Source organism: Hippoglossus stenolepis, chromosome 12 (assembly GCF_022539355.2).
Source record: "Hippoglossus stenolepis isolate QCI-W04-F060 chromosome 12, HSTE1.2, whole genome shotgun sequence".
Lineage (NCBI taxonomy): Eukaryota > Metazoa > Chordata > Actinopteri > Pleuronectiformes > Pleuronectidae > Hippoglossus > Hippoglossus stenolepis.
Window position 1 is genome coordinate 7,994,482 of NC_061494.1, and position 19,632 is coordinate 8,014,113.

At 40.6% G+C, this 19,632-nt stretch overlaps 1 protein-coding gene across 1 annotated transcript in view; it reads right to left on the reverse strand.

Moving 5' to 3' along the window:
* Positions 1–18,708, reverse strand: part of klhdc3 (kelch domain containing 3) — a 29,725-nt gene extending 11,017 nt beyond the window's left edge. The window contains exons 1-8 of the mRNA XM_035171969.2: positions 18,554–18,708; positions 16,672–16,914; positions 14,759–14,935; positions 14,389–14,504; positions 14,232–14,303; positions 12,574–12,787; positions 9,571–9,657; positions 8,034–8,142 (exon numbers count right to left, since the gene is read on the reverse strand). Of these exons, the coding sequence (XP_035027860.1) occupies positions 8,034–8,142; positions 9,571–9,657; positions 12,574–12,787; positions 14,232–14,303; positions 14,389–14,504; positions 14,759–14,935; positions 16,672–16,822 (926 nt within the window). The 5' untranslated portion in view covers positions 16,823–16,914; positions 18,554–18,708. The remainder of the gene's footprint in view (positions 1–8,033; positions 8,143–9,570; positions 9,658–12,573; positions 12,788–14,231; positions 14,304–14,388; positions 14,505–14,758; positions 14,936–16,671; positions 16,915–18,553) is intronic.
* Between the last annotated feature and the right edge of the window lie 924 nt (positions 18,709–19,632).

Sequence of the window (19,632 nt, forward strand, 5' to 3'; positions counted from 1 at the left end):
TTTGACAGGTTTTATCTCGGCCGTACGAAGCACACACACACACATTTGCAGACAATTAATAAAGGAAACTTCTGCAGCCTACCCTTTGACACCCAAGGCCAAAAGACAACATGTGTGTGGCATCGAAATCTATGGTGTGTTGATAGGCATGTCTCCATGGAGCCATGTAGCACTGTGGCAGATTTGAAGTCATTATGGGCTACAGTCAGAGAAAGGGCTGATATTTACGTGCAACAATAAACAAAAATCTGACAAGACAGCAGGGTTTTTTTATGAAATACAAAGCAAAGACAATACAATGCTTTTTAATTAATTCTCCCTGAGTCCCATGTTTAGTCTAACATTTGAACTGCCAGGTTCAACAGTGATAAGAAGCCACACTTAAACCAGCTGGACTATCATACCAGCAGCCCTTTCAGCCATTGATAAGGTGCAAAATGGTCTTGTAAGTGATATCGAGGCACCAGACTTTTGACCTTCCTGATCTCCTAAACAAAAGCCACTGGACTGAATTTGCTGTTTGGAAATGACCAGTGAAATTCCACACAGATTAAATATCATGTTGAGATTTAGGTGGATTAAAAAAGAGGTGCTGCACTGGGATGTTTTGGCTACCAGTGAGATTACCTGCTATGTGGTCTCCCTCTTGCTCAGAGTATAATGAAGCCACACACTCTCCATACCTGAATATTCAGAGCAGGAGAACTGTTTGAATTTCACATTAAAACATAAACAGAAGGGATCTTAAAAACACAATATTTCTACTCTTGTATTTTGTATAAATTTAGTATTTTGTACTAAACCAGGGTAATGATGGAACACGTGTAGTAAGGCTGGCAAAGCAAAGTGAGCATGTGCGTCCATGTCCACCATTCTGACGTCAGCTCAACAAGAGGAGGTGAGTCATGAAGTCATGAAGTAATTACATCCAGACGCATACAAACACACTCAAATGGCAAACTACACAGGGAAATAGAACATGATGGAAGGGTGGGAGTGTCGTTCTGGCCTCTGCTCAGTACAGAATTTCATCAGCTTCTATAATTTGACTTCACTCTAAAACAAGCAAAGTGAATCACAGGGACTGTGATATTCTAAGGTTTGAAAATCACAACATAGTTACTTCTTTTGGAAGAAAAAAAATTGAATTCACACATTTACATGTTAACAGCAGCTGAAACTGAATAGAAAAAGAAATAAGGACATTTAGTTTTGTTGATGCAAAGCACCCACACTCCAATATCATCCAATATCCAAAAGCTATGTTTGTATGCCATCTGTTCAGGAAGGTAATAAAAAAAAAAATACACAACAAAACAATTTAAATATAGCACAAGTTCTGAAAGTCCAAGGTAAGAAAATTGAATGCATTTAAAATGAGGATCCATAATATTTAGGCATTTTTGATTAAGAAAAAGTACTTCAACAATTAAAATATTATCAATACTGCTGTCACTAATAGATTCAGCTCTAATCCATTGGATGCAACATTGTGACACAACGTGCTCCTCTGTAATTTTTCTCATTTTGGCTATGCAACACAAATGTTAAATATAAAACCTCAAGAGAGACGATGAGAAACATGTTGCCTGCAGGAGCCAGGGGTATTAAAATACAAGCATCTATATGTGGTGACATCAACATGTTTACATTTGTAGGTCTGAGCTGGCTTCACTACCGATTGTCTTTCCTATAGCTTGTGCATATTTGCATGTTAAAATCTAATCTGATCAATAAAAAAAAGTTCACCCTCAAAGAAAAACTGTGGTGGATTCATGGTGTCCCTCTTCCACCACACACCCTATGCAGCCTTTGTCTGAGCTAATATGAATGCAGAAAACAACTTCTTCCTCTCTAAGCACAGTGCTGACATCAGAGAGACTCATCCATCGCTTAAGGACACTTAAAATGACAGACACTGGTCCCTGCTGCTCACAGTGAAAGGCAATTAAAAGAAGCCCTTTGGAAAACTCTCATCATAGAAAAAAGAAAAATAGGCACAACATCTCTACTCTACAGGTGACTGGGATGTTTTAGATCCTAACATGAAAAAAAGCAAGGCTTCAATCAGACAGTAACATTTGAACACAAAGAAATGATTCAAATCAGTCATTAGTTTACAGAGAAATACCTGGTAAAATATATTCATATAATGCAATTAGGGATTAAGGGAATACACGCCGTCATGTCCACGTAGTTTAAGAGCCACTGCCAGATTTCCCTTCACTGTCTGCTCTCAGCATGCCAATCTGTCATGTCCTTGTTCACATCCTGCCCCTCATAGGCTGCCTTGTGCCCAAAATACTCCCTGATTAAGCCAAAACTGATCTTTTCATAAGCAATTATACACAGAGTGATATGAATGCCAACCATGACAACTTCGGCTCAGCAGGATCAATAATCAATGGGGCACCGTCTTCATGTGTAGCTCAATTTCAGTTGTTTTCAGTTCCTCAGAAGATGAGGGGAAAAAAAGAGTTAGCAAAGTACGATGGTGATTGCTTGTGATGCATAGGTGAAGGTCAGTGCAGGTGGGGTTAGTCATGCACGGGTCGTCCTTCGTGGGGCAATGAGCAGGTCTCAGTAAATGAGTGTAGCAGAGGTTCTGAGGGTGTATCAAATTGCACTCCGTGAGAAACAATGCCCCCTTAGATCGTAAATCACTGACGGGCCAGAATTTCGCGCCTTTCTGCAGCTCAGCAGGCCTGTTTATACTGACGTAAGTGGCACTCGATAGACTCCCACTAATGCCCAGCCTGTCTCTCACACACACGCATTCAAATTCTAGTTGCACACATAACCTCATGTTCTACTAACATCAGTCTTTTTAAATCATTGGAGACTATGTTATACTGTTGATGTTTGTTTTACAAATATGTCACACCTCAGGGTAACATCCAGTCCAGAGTGTAACCCCTTTGAAAGCGGAGGGCTCTTGGACTTAATAGTTTTATTGTCCTTCACTTAAGTGATAAATTATTCCTGAACAAATTCCTGCGGGTAAAAAAAGTATCATAAACTGGGAATAAATATCAACAGAGGGGTTCTGCTTTGGATCAATTTGAAAGGCCAACTGACCCCAGCAAAACAAGATGTGGACCATAAATTTCAACACAATTTCCTTGGCCGACCCACGAAAATGAGGAGCCGCGCAAAAAAAACACAAGCAAGGTGTCCAGCGATTAATTCACGACGGACCGTGCGAGCATTTATCAACTGCACTGAGACAGACACCAATAACTTTCTGCCCCGTTAACTGCCCTCATGTTGTTAGGTCATACAAAAATAAACACAGGAGAAAAGGCAATGGCTGCTTTTAAATATAATGTTCACACTTAATAAGAGTGTATAATGAAAAAACACCTCAACTCAACCTTTATAGGGAAACTTTCTGAAACCGTTTTCAGTCACGCAATTCGAAAAATATTAGGAAAATTGGGTCAGGGAATTTCCAGAGTTTGCCTTTCACACGTGAGAAACGCAGTAGGAGATTGTTCTGATCAGACACGTTAACAAGAGGAAAATGGATAAAGAGGCAGGAGGCAGGACATAACATGAATTCTTCTGTGGAAATCACATGTTTTTGTTTACAGCATATCAACACCAGCGTCAGCACTGATCGCCAAAAGCTCTCTAATCTCATTGTCTTTCCAAGTTCTTCATCAGTGTCTTCTACTTGTCTTTCTCATCCTGAGATATTTGTATTCTTTTAGTATTTCAGTTTTGTGTCCTGCACAAAATTTTCCTGCTATATTCTCACATTGGCTCATGGATATTTTTGGGAGATTTTACAAGGGGACTGGCAGGAAAAGTTCCAGAAAATGTCAGGACTTGGATATTTCTTACATACAGCCCCTCAAGAAAACGTCTGGAGTTCAGTGCACGTCTGAGAGCAGCTTTAGTAAAGAGAAGAAAACAAACAAATGAGTGTTATAAGATGCTGCTTGGAGTGTGTGTGTGTGCACGTGCTTACGGGAGTTCCTGTGTGTAAGAGGCTTAAGTGTGCTCATGTAAACAACAAATGTGCAATGCCAGTCAGGAGAACCTGTGTGGCCAACTTGTTTAGAGTCTGCGAGGATCATGCTCTATTTAATACGGTAACAGGAAACAAAATCATGTAGGACTTAAAACAACAGAGCAAACGCTGTACTACAAAACACTCTACTACACAAAGAAAATAACATTATCTCTTAATATCAATATTCGATGAGCATCAGCTTAATGAAGAGAAGTTTAATGGATCCCAACTTTCTATAAATAAACAAAATAAAAAATATCTGCTCTAACTCTTAAAACAGGATGTTGGAAATACTATTTGGTGTTTGACTTCTTCCTCTGCTCATCCAACACCCTCCATCAATCCAATGGCCCCTGTGACACTTCCTACACCAGCCCCAGCCCTATCTGCTCCCAACAGGAAGTCATGACTCCTTAAAACCCGTCCTGGACTAATCCTGGCGAGAAGCCAAACAATGCCGAAGAATCTTTAAAAATAAGCATCGTCTTAAGCTCTTTGTCTTTTTCTTAAGAATGTTTAACTTGACAATAGTAGTTACGAATATAAATATGTAGTCTTTTAAAAAAAGATCTGATGGAGTGTTGAGAGATATAAGTTAGTGTTTACGAACTACACAATGCACTTAAGGACAACCCTAAAATGCTCTGTTAGATGATACTATGCTTAATTATCATTATATATAATCTCAAACAGTTAAATGTTAAAATAATCATCATATAAATGACAAAATGATTACCACAGCTGGTTCAGGGTCACAGCAGACACACATTATAGACCCGGTATCCTTGTACTGTTCTGTGTTACCCTGGTCCATGTCCTCCCTCCTCACTCTCCCGCTGACCTGCACTCACTTTACACATTAACAAGGTATCAGAAGTTTGTTAGGACACCAACAGTACTTGAAGTTTACTTTGTGTTTGTTTGATTCGCTGGAGATTTTATGAGATACGTATTTAAACACATAGAAGAAAAGTCCAACATTTTGCGTGCAGTTCACCTGCCACACACAATACGAGACAGACGTGATGCAGACAGCCAGGACATCATGCTTAAAGTGACCAGAACATCGATTAATTACTAAATAAATGTAGACAGGAGAGAAATTCTTCCCACAGATTATGAACAGTGTTTAAACTTCATTGTTGCAGAAGAAGCGACGGCCCGTCTTTCCATGAACATAATATGAATTCAGCAGGTTTTTATAAAGATCAGTTCCAAGTGTGAGTGATTAGAAAAGAGCAGAGGAGCAGAGTCTCTTGTTGACCAGTGCGGCGTAATGCGCCCGGATGCATTAATTCTGCAAAGAGGGGCCACCTGGATACAGTAAAGGCTCAGATCAGAGTTTTTCACCATACAAGCCTTAGTGCATTGATGTGAAATAGTCAAAATAATAACATCTCAATTGATTTTATTTATTTAAAAGATTTTAGGTGGGGGGGTGGCCGCACTGCCCCCACTGCTATAACAATCCTTGAGGAAACACTGGACTCTGATGCAGCTGCATAATGGATGAGTCAAGATCACACTTGTGTATTAGGGGGTGTTCCTTGATATGGTGGCCACTGAAGCAATTAAACTAACTAACTCAGCGGCAGCCAGATGCCTTGAGGACTTGAGGCCGTGTAGACGTAGTGGGAGTGAGAGGAGTCTTATCCACAGCCTCCCGATCTTCACTATCAGGTTCTCCCAGTGGGGTTTGTCTGATAACAGTAGCCCAGATCCCGCACTACTCTGCACCATGCTAATGCCATTAGCTACCTCATTACTCCACTGGCTGCTGTCCTATCATAAGCCTGTCACCAGCCCGCTTGCACCTCACCAGCTACCAACCCCCGGTAACCACTACTGTCTTGTGGCCGACCAGGGAGCCGTCGCAGACTGCTGTCTATAGGAGCCAGATCCTACGTTTGGCATATTGGCAAGAAAAAGAAAACAAAAACACAGAATTTTTTTTTTTTTTTAAATCATGTGCTTTACAAAGATTATGATGACAAACAATGAAAAGCATCAAGAATATAAGAATATTGTGTTTGTGAGGAAAGGAGTTGGGAACATTTCTGGTTTCTAGCAAACCTCTAAACTTATTTGGCAGTTTTTACTTTTTATGGCACACCAGTATTTTAACAATAGAGGCAGTATCAGTGCACCTTCATTAAATAAACCTGAAATAATGATACTACAATGGAAACTGCTCACAGTGCTCACGTTTGTCTGGGCCAAATTAATCACTATAACGGTTGATTACTATAACTGAATTACATAGCTGCTGTAAGACAGTCTCAGAACTTGAGTGAAAGTTAAAAGCCTTTTTTAAGATCTCTCTCTCTCTCTCAGCTGACGCCTCTGAACCGCTACATTTTATATTGTAAACAAAATGACCACCACAATATCAGCATTGATCACCAAATCATGATCAATACTTTTCTTCAATAAGTAAAATCTTTCTTTATAGCTGCATGCATGCATTCATAATTCAGGTTGTCTCTTTCTTTGTGTGACACACACAGTGTCATTGGACACATGTTTAAACTCAGACTGGGTAAAAACAACAGAATTTGTAAACTTAGGCAATGTATGGAGAGCCGCAGGAGATGGCAGGGCTCACTCGGTTTGGTACGATTCGGTTGGGAGTGCGCAGCGCCAGTGATAAAGACACAAACAGGAGCAGTAAATTACAATTACGACTGTCACAAGTTTTTATCCATAAAAGCGGTTGACCCCGATATCTGGTTTCTCACTGTAATGTTTGGAAGTGTAGTGGTGAAAACAGTGGCTGCAGTGGTAGTTCTTAATTCTTCACAGGATGGAGTGGGTGTAGGAGTGTCGATATCAATTCATAGAATCAGGTATTTTTCCGCTATGCATTAGGAGTATGAATCTATGTTTTGCAAAAAATACTTTGATGGACAGAGGTATTTTCACCAAATATGTAGTAGTAGTAAAGAAGTTTGTAGGTAAAACACAAGTCACCTTAACACACGTCTTAATGCTGGATTTATCAGTAATGTTCCAACAGTAACCTATGGCCGCCTTGCAAAGGTTCCACATGGTTGATATTTTTGTTTTTCGAAAGGGAAGCTGTTGCCATTCTTCAACTTATATATATCATGATTGTTAGTGTTTGTAAAATTAGGTGTGACCAACTTCTGGAAGAAGCACACCCACAAAGCTTAAGATAAATCATAATTCTAAACCTATATGTAAATCTTCCTAATGCTGCCGTTCAATGATACAAGAATGAAACATTTGTTTCTCAACACCTGGCTGCTTTAACTTTGACAAAAAAAATAATATGAGGTGAAATTAATTTGAAAACTTGAAAGTTTTACCTTTCTGAAAGTTGTTTTTTTATATCCTGCAGAAATGATTAGAAACCAATGGTGCCTGGATTGTATAACAACCTCAGTTTAAGCCTTAAAGCACATTTTCTGTTAAAAACATAACATCTCTTCAAAATTGATCCAAACTTTTAAATTGGAGATGTTTAGAATATTTTCTAGACAAGGCTTGCACAGCCAAGACACTGAAAGCTGATAATACATGCGAGTGGAGCCAATAATGTTCTGCTCTGTATAAGAAAACGATGTCTGAGTGCTGGCACATGCTGGTTTTTATCACTGTGTGATGTCAGCTTAAGCTTTTATCAAACACGCCTGTGTAAGAAATGGATGCAGGGACAATGAAATAAAAAAACAACTGGATAAATGAATCTTGAACAATTCAACTGGGGCTTGATGATTGCAAACCTAAATTATAATTGTTTACTCACTGTTGCATGTGTTATTTTCCATGCAGGTACAGCGTACATCTGTTGACACTGAGAAGTTTCTATTTTCCTTTGGAACGATAATAAGGGCAATTAACTGTTCTGCAGCTAAATGTTACCAAAGCTTATCATTCAAGACTTAGACAATTAAATGAAAGAGCTCATCTTAAGAGGAATTCTACAAAAAAAATGTCAGTTTCTCAGAAAGGAGAAAAATTACATTTCAAGTAGTAATATTTTGTGCCTTACCTTGTTCCTCCAAAGAGGATGATTCGATCTCCCACCATACAACAGCACTGTCGTCTCCGCGGGCATGGGCCTTTCCCCCTCGGCTCTACTTTCTTCCAGGAAAAGGCTTCTGTTGTGTGTATACATGAGACAAGAGTTGAGTTGAAATAACAATATTTAGACACAAAATTGCACATACACCTGGCTAACTTCTGTCAAACTCTGTAAAACTTCAGATTACATCCTTGTCTTAAATAGTCTAACAGAGGGATACATGTCACAACAGATGTAAACACAGCAGCTATACAAACTCACAGCCATAGACATACATGGTAAATAACTGGAGACAAAACCCCTTTTTGCTCCATGTACATCATAAACTATTGAATATTAGAAAAAACAATTGAAACTGGTGGACACGTGAACCTTATAATAGTTTTTAACCCGACAAACCGAAGCTCCCCCAAATGTTTGTGTTCGTTTAAAAGCCAGTTTTGCCTGTTCCAATATACAAAACTATGTCTATGCTCCCAGCTATTTGAAGTTTCATAAACATACAAATGATTCCCAGTGTACCAAGGGAACAGGGATAGAAAAAAAGTCTTGACTTTATTTGAATAGAGAATTTAAATTTCTAAAATAGAAACAAATCCTCTCTTCTGCTGTAGAGCATCATGAGTGACAACGTAGACACAGTCTCAGTTGTTCCATATAAGGATGAACTGAGGAGCCTTAAACACTCAGAGCCAACAGCATCATAGCATCTCTATGGCAACAGGGCATTCGGACATACAGTGGATAATTAGCACTATAACTAAGGTGCTGCCATCTAGTGGACTGAAAAATTAAAAAACAGGTTTAAATGGTTAACAGCAGAGACCAGGTTTGTGTAGCTATACTCTGGGATGTGCTAGAACTAACTGCCTCAAAGTATTATTGGTGTTATTTCAGATATGATTGAACATCATGGTGCATGTTTGGTGCAACAGTCCACGTTTATTTTTAATAACTAACGCACTGGACCTCAAGCTCGTGTCAGGAGCTGTATTCAAAACTCCCATGTCTTCCATAATGCAAAGGTACTCAATATATAATGACATCAACACCATATAGGACACTATATTAAAGATGGAGTGTTTGTGCCAGCTCTATCAACACTATACTTTGTTGTGAACACAAGGTTTCTTCAGGTAAGTACATGAGCTGACTTGAGAACCAGTCTGGCAACATTTGTAAGAGAAAGCAAAGACTCCAGTGACTAAATTATTTTTAATTATTTCCATCACTTTTTCCTGTGTGTGTGTGTGTGTTTCTGGCAACAGACAGGGTTTCTATACAAAAAAGGGGAGCTGCCTGCCAATATCACAAGGCAGACAATGATACAATAAGAGAGAAGAGGATTGTCTGCATCAGTCTCCTGAGAAGAATGAGGGGAACGTGGGTCAATGCCAGCCAACACTGCCAGTGCTTTTCTCCATGGAGGTAAACAGTGATCAGTGAAGGTAGATCAAAAACAAAATTACTACACTATAAATACTATAAATAAGTATTGAATCACCTGGGTTGAATTTCCAGAGGTCGTTGAAGTGCTGGTCCAGGCGAGCATTGTATCCTCCAAATACGTACAGCTCTCCTTTGTAGGAAACTAAATAAAAGAAATCAAATTTTGATGAGATCTGCAGCACAATAAATGGAACCAGAAGGATTTGTTTAAATCAGAGAAAGTGGGAAAAAAATACATTCTTGTACTAAGTAAATGCAGACTGAACACCTGAATGAAACAGAGAGGTCACACCGAAGAAATGACTCCTGAGCGTCCACACTGTGCCACACACAAAAGAACTTGAGAAGAATGAGGCTTGCAGTGCATTGACATGACCTGAAACTGTCTTATCCTCCCACAACCATCTGACAACGTAACAGTGTTTGGCACCCGACACAAATTTTTGTCCAGGTGGACATCTGTTCAAAGCTCACTCTCCCAGTGGTCACTCGACAGCTTGCAGAATCAATGAAGCGAGTCGATTCCTCACTCCCTCTCATTCCTCTCGTATAATTATTTACTCTGACATTTAACATTTTGCAGACTTTAGAGTTTTCCAGCTCTTCACCTGTGACAAACAAATTTTTGGGCTGTTTGACAGATTTTCTTGTTCCATCTCTGCAGTTAAAGATGTCAAGAGACACTAAGAACTTATTTGCACTGGTCATGGATTTAGTTTTCCTCTGTGGAAGGAGAACATGCTACAGCAGCCTGCAGAGACCTCTGCTGGTTAAACTGCACTAACAAAACACTTGAAATGCTGATTAACTCTTGAAGAGTCACTACAAATAGATCACACTCACTAGCCAAGAAACATTAAGGCTACAAAGAATATATAATGAAACACTGCAAGACTGTAGGTACACTGGTACTCTCACCATTCAGAAATATTAGTTGTAATGAATGAGCATGTATTTATTTACCCCTGAAATACATTTCATGGTTCCTTTCTCTCTAGAGTAGTGGAGAACTCTAATCACAGGTTTTTTCATTCAGCTTAAGTTCTGCACAAATATGTCATATAATGGCAGGGAAACCCATGGTTTGTGCAGAAATTAATGATAACAATAAGAAAACTTGAAAATACTGCCATAAAATCCTCTTATAAACATATGTCTAGCTATTCAAACTAAGAGAGCCATATGTTAGTTTTGAGACAAGAGCCAAATCATTAACCTCACCAAGTAAAAAAGATCAAATGTTTCATTGCACCCACAGTTTATTCAGAAATGTGCCCATCTGTTGTTCCCTAGCAAATAATATTCTCAGTGCTTGTTACTCCTCATATAGTCTCACATAGCCAGAACTATCACCACAGTGCTGCGTCAACTGCAGAACACTGGTTGCACCATTTTCATTCTGTTATAAGAGGGGGGAAAAAAACACTCTGGCTTGTTTGTATTTCTTAAACCAATCACAACTGTCTTGGGCAGCACTGAGGTCAGGATGCAACAATATTGCAAACACAACCCCACAGCAAGTATCAGAGGGAACTCGTTTTAGTGGAACATTTGCAGGTGGTCAAGTACTGTCCATCAAATTGCTAAGTCAGCCACAAAGAAAACATCAGTAAAAGAAAACAGTAACAGACTAATGTCCACAGTGTGATTGCATGATCCAGATTTACAGAGACTCTTTTTCAGACCTGGTATTGAGATCTGTCCTGAGTGATCCATCACAATGGTTCAGCGCCAAGTACAGGACTGAATGGACCTAAACACATCCTGAGGATCAATCCCTCAAGCAATCTTCTGAGGTGATCGGCGACGCATGCGGTCACATTCTTTTTGCTGTGTGAATGCAAAGGTGTCCTGGGCCACATTCAAGGACCACCCACTAAGCTGATATCCTCTGACCTACTGCAGTTTTACAATACAGCTAAAAAATTGTTACCCTTTTCAGTGTCCATACGTTGATTTGTTTCTGGCTACCGCCACAATATCTATCGTGACCAACCCATAATTCACACTTTTCTCGCTCACCCCAACAAACTGACATAACAAAAACAGTGACATCGGACACATCTGTAGGCACACAGCTGTATAATAGAAAACAAATATCTCCCTGTGAAAAAGCGGTGACACACACGTATAAGACACCAACAAGGATGACAAGAGAGTTTGTGGTAATAATAGCTCACAGAGTCTGTGTATTTTGAAGAAAATCACATGATCTCCGCAGCTGAGTTATTACATCACTTCCTGCCTCTGCCCGCTGCACCTGGCTGCGCCACCTCTCACCTCAATAATGTGGAGAATTTGTTGCTATTGTGAACGTGTCTGTGCAGAAAACTGCTACTGTGTTGTGCATGTGTGAGAGGCAAGTAAACTCTGTAGTCAATTCTCTGGATTTTACCTGCAGGTCATGTCTGAGAACAGGAGAAACATTCTAATACCAGGTGTGAACACATACTTAGAGCAGACCACTTGTGATCAGATCTCTCAGAACAGATGTTAATAACAAGACTGAACAGGGCCAGAGTGTAGGTTAACAGCTTGTATGTGGGTATGGTTTTCTGTAGAGAAGGGGATTGTGAGCACAGAAACAGGTTGGAAGGGGAGGAGAATACCTCCTGAAATAAGTGCCCAATGGCAGCTTTATACCCACAGTGTACATGTGGTGAGTCAGGTGAGTTTTCCTGCAAAGAGAATTCTGTGCCGCCTCCGCCTACCAACAACATTCTAGTGCGGTGGAAACCGCTTATAGTGATCGAGTTTGTCCCGGGCCTAATTCATTACTATAAAAGAAGTGCACAACTTCAGTATGATAGTCCCAGAACTTGAGGGAAAGGTAACAGTGACACACACACACACACACACGCACACGCACACGCACGCACGCACACACGCACACACGCTTCTTTCTCGCTCAGACTCAGCTGCCGTCTCTGACTCGCTACAGTTTAAATGTTAATTTGTTTGAAATGACGCCACAATATCAAACCACACACACAAATTTTTAAAAGAGATAATCACACAGTGGTTCATCGTGGTAACTTAATGTGTGTTTGTATCTTACAGGCTGAATGACTCCTGCGTCCGTCTGGCGAAGGCTGTGTTGGAGGGGTGCTCAGCCAGCAGTTAGTCTCTGTGTCGAACACTTTGATCTTGTTGCAGTAGATCTCATTGTCAGAGTGGAAGGGACCAAAGCGGTCGGCTCGACCTCCAAACACAAACATCTTTGTCCCGATGATGGTGGCTGAGTGGAAGTCTCTCCAGCGCGCCGGTGTGTTCTGTGAGAAGACGGCCGACAGATAACGTTGAGATGCCATAAAGTTTCAGTGGATAGATGGAGCAGGACAGAAAGAGAGGACACTGAATGTTACTTACAGAATTTAACAGCATACTTGAATAACCTGAACTGCACCACATGGACTAGTTTTAGTTCAAATCTCTCGAATGTCTCAAAACTAACTCACTATTACCCTGGATATATACACTGATCAGCCTCAACATTAAAACCACTTAGCAGTTTCAGGGCTGTGACTGATGAGTGAATACTGCAAAGCTTCACTTTCATACTGGCAAACATGAAGCTTAACCAGCAACTTCAGGTAAACAGCAACATCTAGTGGACATACAAAGATAGACTCAATTTGAACCTCTTTTAACCTTTCAAGAATAACGTGCTGTTATTTGGACATTGTATACTTGGCTCTGAACAATAATGCAGCCTACTCTGTCATCAATAACAATCGATAAACAAATATACAACAGTGAAATGCGACCTGTTCCCAGTGAATAAAACTATGATCAGAGGCATGTGTCTACTCTCTTTGCATTTAGCTGGTGTGCAGCCACAGCAAAGCCTCTCACATGCCTTCCTTTCCAGAATGTGCTGCCATTGTTTTCCACAAATTTTATGCATGCAAGCAGGCTCTTTATCATGCTTTATAAATAGAGCAGTAGGAGAAGTGAAACAGAAATGTTGTGTAAGCTATAAAAAATAAAGTTAAAATTAAAACTAATATATCACTGTGATCTAGAAAAAAATACCAGTCAAGATTTTTATCAAGTGCAGTAACAAACCAAATGTACTTGGACAGAGTCACCTTTACAGAAAATAGGATTTGAGTAGAAGCATAGCAACTACGTTTGTTCTCCAAAAGGAATGCAAGTCTGAGAACACGCAAAAAGAAAAAAGGATTATTCTGTCACATGCACTCTTAAATCTGTAAGCGCCACACTGTAATCTCCTTGACAACAAAACGTTATCAGTGAGGAGCTAAGAATATAGGCTGGTGGTGTGAGTCCTTCCTCCACCTAGTCCACCATAGGGAATGGAGTCTATATTTAAAATACATTTTACTAGAGTTTATCACATGAGCAGGTTGACTGCATACAAACGCAAATGGCATTTCCCAAAACGGGAGTGTATATAATCCTCTGAGGCTTTTTGAACTTGGCCACCTACCAGGGAGCCGCGTCACACTGCGGCCCCTTTGTATTCAGCCAATCTGACCACTGGACGCTGGTGTAGCAGCACTGCCGACCACGGTAATACCCAGTGGTTGGTTGATCTTCTACAGTGCTTCAATTTTATTGAGTGTGTTGTGAGTCCATTCTATGTTTGTGTATCTTTGAACGAGTGCATTTTGTCCTTGTTAATTTGAACTTCTGTACAGGAAGAACTAAAACATTTTTTTGAAATATTAACAACTGGTGACTGCAACTCACTCTTGTATTTATTAATGACCAGACCATGGTGTTGGTGTCCAGCTTGTGGATGTCATTGGAGAAGCAGTCAGCCTAAAAAGAACAGCAGTGATTAATTAAATTGTGATTTAATGTTTCAGAGAGCAAGTCCCACAGCTGACGAGTGATAAAAACTCACCAGCTGTTCATATCCTCCAAATATATACATCGCCTTCCGCAGGACGCAGGCGGAGTGGCCATCCCTTGCCCCTGGAACAGCCCCCGTAACCTTGGGCGTGAACCATCTGTGGGTGCCTGTGAAGCGGCAACACTTTATCGTAACTCTAGGCACTCTTGCAAAGGACCTAACCTCTTATTTCACAGTACTGACATTACATTTGAGTCCCCAGCAATCGAAAGCCGTCACACATAAGCTGGTGGTAAAGCTCCCCGAAATAAATACATACATTTTTGCTATCCACTATCCTTAATATCCAACAGGTACATCTCAAGGATTGGCCGCCTGAAACTATCATTTAACAGCATGAGGTAGATGCAAGTCTACTTACTGACATCGAAGGCATAAAGCACATCGCAGGCCCCCTCTGTGTCGTTGCGCCCACCCCAGAGGTAGATAGAGTCATCCAGCAGCACAGCTGTGTGTCCATAACGCATATAGGGCACCTCATAGGCACGCTCATGGGCTCCCATCCTCACTGGAGGCAACTTCATCCAGCGCAGAGACACTGAAGTACAAAACAGTCAAGAAAGACAAAGATATTTAATTCGGAAAAAATAATGACAATATTTAATTCAGATGAGCTTAGATGCCAAAATGAAAATCTAATAATATATTAATTTATCTAAAAATCCAGAAATCTCCGTCTTACTTAGATTCGATTCCTTAACAGTAAAAAAACTAAAAACTTGTGTTTTGCATGAAAACACGCATGGTAAATAAAAAGAGTGCCACAAAATTGTGTGTCTGTGGCTCCCAATATCTCAAAAGCCGTCAGCTTCACACTTGGAATGCGTATTGTTAAGGGCCAAAAGAAGTGTAGTGACGAAGGTTGTTGTGACTTTGGGACACATGATGAATTCAATATTAATAAACAGGTGACCAGCGAGTGTGCTTACGCCAATGATGTGTTCACGACAACAGGCCCACAACAACTGATTCTCTAGTTTAGGGTTCTGCATACTGAGCTTCACAAACCTCTGTGGTGCAGCATCAGGTTTCTGTGGACTGAGTCCAGCAACCGGCCTTTACTTGCCGTGGCGTAATTATTGCAGGTCACTTTTACAGTTTCAGAAGAAAAGCTGCAACTAGCATCACAACAGGCAGTGCACTAGTAACTACAGTATAAAACCGCAACACAGTGATAACTTTGTTTTGAGAAATTCAGCTTTGAGATTCAAAGGAATAACAATATTAAAATAAGCAATAATAGTTAGACAAACAACTCAGAGCTGCATGTGGAAGAATTTGTAACATGAAACTCAGTAGTAACATTTAATCTGTTTTAGCATTTTAACCAATGCTTTGTATGATGAAAGTTAATCTAATGTCATAAAAGAACAAACTGCTTATATGCCAGAGTTTTTTTTGCATGTGTTGAGAACCTCAAATCAGTAAATAGTGAAAAGTAAATACAAGTAAAGAAACAGGACAAAAAAGCCAAAGACAGCAGGGTCTGCTGTAAAACAGACATCAAAGAGCAGGAGCACAAAGCAGGTGACAAGAATAAGTACTGAAACAAGAGCTGAGGTGGTCCCGTTTTCCTCTATCAGCCGAAAGCATCTTTATCAAGGTTTGTTTCCACAGATCTTTTCATGATGCAGCACTAGCAGGTAGACACAAGCGACTTTAGGAAGCTATAAAAACCTATGGCAGGTGGCTGACAACACAGAGGGAAAAAAATACTTTAAAAAATAGGTTGCAAAGAAAAGAGAGCAGTTACATCAACGTTAGAGCAGCACATTTAAACTAAACACCTGAGTTTGTGAGATAGCGATGGAAAAACCACCAACAGAGAGATTTCCACAAACCACAGTGGAACATGGGGTTTAGCCAGCTGTACAGAGTAACTGTTAAAGTGGTGACGGTTCAAAAGACTCTGAAACATTCTCTTATCCTCTTCCTGTTTTGAAAGATAGTATTTGCCTGCTTCAATATAGATAAAACATAAGGCATTTCAGGAGAACGCCTTTTCACTTACTTGGCACATCATTTTTTTTGTACAATATTTGTAGTACAAGCACAAAACTACAGTTGATGGATTATTTTTTAATAATTTGACATACATATACTCATATACACTTCAGTGTGGTTCTAATGTAAAATTCAAACACTTCAGGGTGCTTGAGAGATAAAAATGTAACTTTTCTTGTTATTGTGAAAAGGTTTTTACCATGATTTCAAATTCAGGCTTCCCAGTAAATCCACAACAAACTGAGATACATGTGAAAATTCCCCACCTACCTGTGTTAAAGATGTGCACATCAATCTGACGGAGAGTCTCGTAGTCCTCTCCGGAGCAGTAGCCTCCAAAGGAGTACACTTTGTGCCCCACAGCCACAGCAGCATGGTTGACTCGCCGCGGCCCTCCTTCTAGGTGCACTGACCAGCGCATTATTCCACGCGCTAGCACCTCTGTGCCTGGCGAGTCCTTAGACCATCACTTTGTCGCACGCCCGGACCCCATCAAGCCAACGCCATCAAAACCTGTGATCATGCAAACAGGAGGAGTAGCACTTTACTGAGGAGATCTGAGGGGCAATTTGGGAGGGGCAGTTGGGGAGAACACAAAAGGGGACCTGTTTGTCCTCTTGGGCTAAAGAGTTGCACGTCTCCGCTGTTGCTGACAGGCACACAAGCCCCTGTATTATCTTTGCTGGGAGAGTATTTTAAGAGGTGCTTAGACCTACACCTACCATCCTTATTTCTCTCTGCTCACTCTTATCCCTGTGCCCTCCCACTGCACAACAAAAATGTTAAATATAGTATCCTGTAAAAACAAAAAAAGTGCTTCCCTTTCGGACATTACCATATGAATAAATGTATTTTATCAATATTACACAAACTGCTTCAGATATCAGATAACAATAAGGCACCACGATTATGTGACAGAGAAGTGAGTGTGACTTTTAATCTTGTGAGATTGGCATTGCTCTCGCATGATTGGATGCTCATGCAATCAAAAGTATCTGATGAAAACTAAGAACGCCCGAGGAAAGATCTGCAGCTCTTAATTTCATGCCAGTTTCTAATCTAACCATAATTCCTGCAAAAAGTATAAAAGTACAACAGGATATTATTGACTCTGTTCAACTCACGAAAAACAAGTAAATCCACTTCTTGCAAACCCCCATGTGCTGCCGCCCCTTATTTAGTCCTAGTGACTCACTTTCTCACTGACCTCCAACCTTTGTTTGCTCTTAAAAATAAACCCCCAGAAGACCATTTCACATGGACCTTTCTATTTCAAGACTAGCCTTCTGTGCACAACAACACGGGCCACATCCAGGCATCAGGAAACGGTCTCAGTCTTCACTTTATTATAGTAATCGCTGTGTTCACCACGTTTCCCCCCTGGGGCATTCTGTCAGAGCTGCCATGTAAACTCAACACCACGCTTGGCCGCTTCAACATGGTGTCAAAGTTGCCTGATCCTTGCTGCAGTGAATCCGTTTCCAGTAGTTTACCCTGAGCATATTAAAGAGCGGCTCTCCCAGATCTTAGCCCGTATCTTCATGTGAGAACAGGGACATCTTTGTGGGAGCACAGTTGGGGAAAGAGCAGCTTCGCCCCCCTGAACGGGATATTGTTGATATCAGATGACTCGATTAGTCAACTTCATAAAACAGATGCTATGTACATAATTTGACACGAGAAACAGACATGCATACTATTAAACATGTCCCGGTTATTGGGGGGCACGTCCATGGTCGATAGAGCTGATGTAAACCCGGTGACATTGAGCAGTTACACGGTTCCTACAATAGTTGACGCCTCATACACAAGCTAGCCGACGTTAGCCATAGCCAAACTGGAACAACACACGTCCATAAAGACACAATGGCTGACTCCCAGAGTGTATTATCTCACGGCACCCACCTTAGCAACAACCACGAGTATCGACAGTATCTAGCTGTTTGATAGCCACCTGCCCGGGAGGAGGAGGAGGAGAAGCCGCTGCTAGCTAGGCTAAAGCTAACCTGCAGGAGCTACCTTGCTTAGCTATTAGCTAGCTAACCCGCACTGGGGGGAAGACGACCCGGCAAACAGCTGAAACACCAACGTCTGTTTCGCAACCGGCGAGTAAACACACAATGCTATCAACAGGGGAACATGGTTTCAGTACCTTCGGCAGGTCGAGTCGAGTTGTGGCTGACTGGTGTTCAGACGGGGTAGTGCTACCAGGAGCTATCCCAGACCGAGCGAACTACTCTCTTCTACCGGCACTTCGCGAGTTCGAGACACATCGAGCCATCCAGGAAGTAGCCACATCCACCTTCTCCAGAAGTCCCACCCTGGAGGTGGCTCAGCACGTGGGGCAGCTCTCGATCATAACACATAAGAAATGCACGCAGATTTTACTTAGTGTTAGTGCATTTTTGTATTCAAATAATAATATAATATGTAGATAAACTATTATTTCTGCTGCTGCCATTATACAACTTCCATAAATTAGTTATTAGGAGTTTATTCACTAATTTATTGATTCATCAGCATTAACTCGCAACGTAACATGTTGGCAGGATGATGGAGTGAAGCTTTTTAATGTATAGATGAAACTTGTACACGCTGTCAGTGTATTTATTATGTCGCCAGAAAGTTGAGCAACACTAAACACTGGAAAACTCGAAATACTCGATTCACCGGAAATCTCACTGCTGGTCACCTGCAGCAGTGTTAACTGATATACAGATTACTATTCGAGTTTACGCAATTTTTCTTTCATGGAGGGATTCTTTACATTCCTCGATGAAAGGTTAGGTAAGTGTTGGTTTTAAGCAGCGTTGCTGAATTAACACGTTCAGATCCCCCTTCCACTCTCTGTGTTTGTTACACATTCAGGCCCATACCTGCCTCCTCCAATCGAGTAAAGTGCAAGCAGTCACCTATACATGATAACACCTTATTTATTTAAGAAATCGTGTGTATATAGCATTATTTTTGTGTATATTATTTCAATTTTTATTCATTCTGTCCTTAAAAGAATTTCCTCTGCAGAGTAGAAAAAAAGGTACATCTCATCTTATCTTAAATTCAGACAGAAACTTATTATGAAATAACGCCAACTGAATCCAAGTTTTTGTTTCTTTGATCTATCACTGTGATATGCAATATAAGATTAAATTATAAATGTCTTGGTACTAGATTACAATTTATCGTGCAAAGGTGCAAAAAATAATTCCCAGACAACATTGTTGACATCCC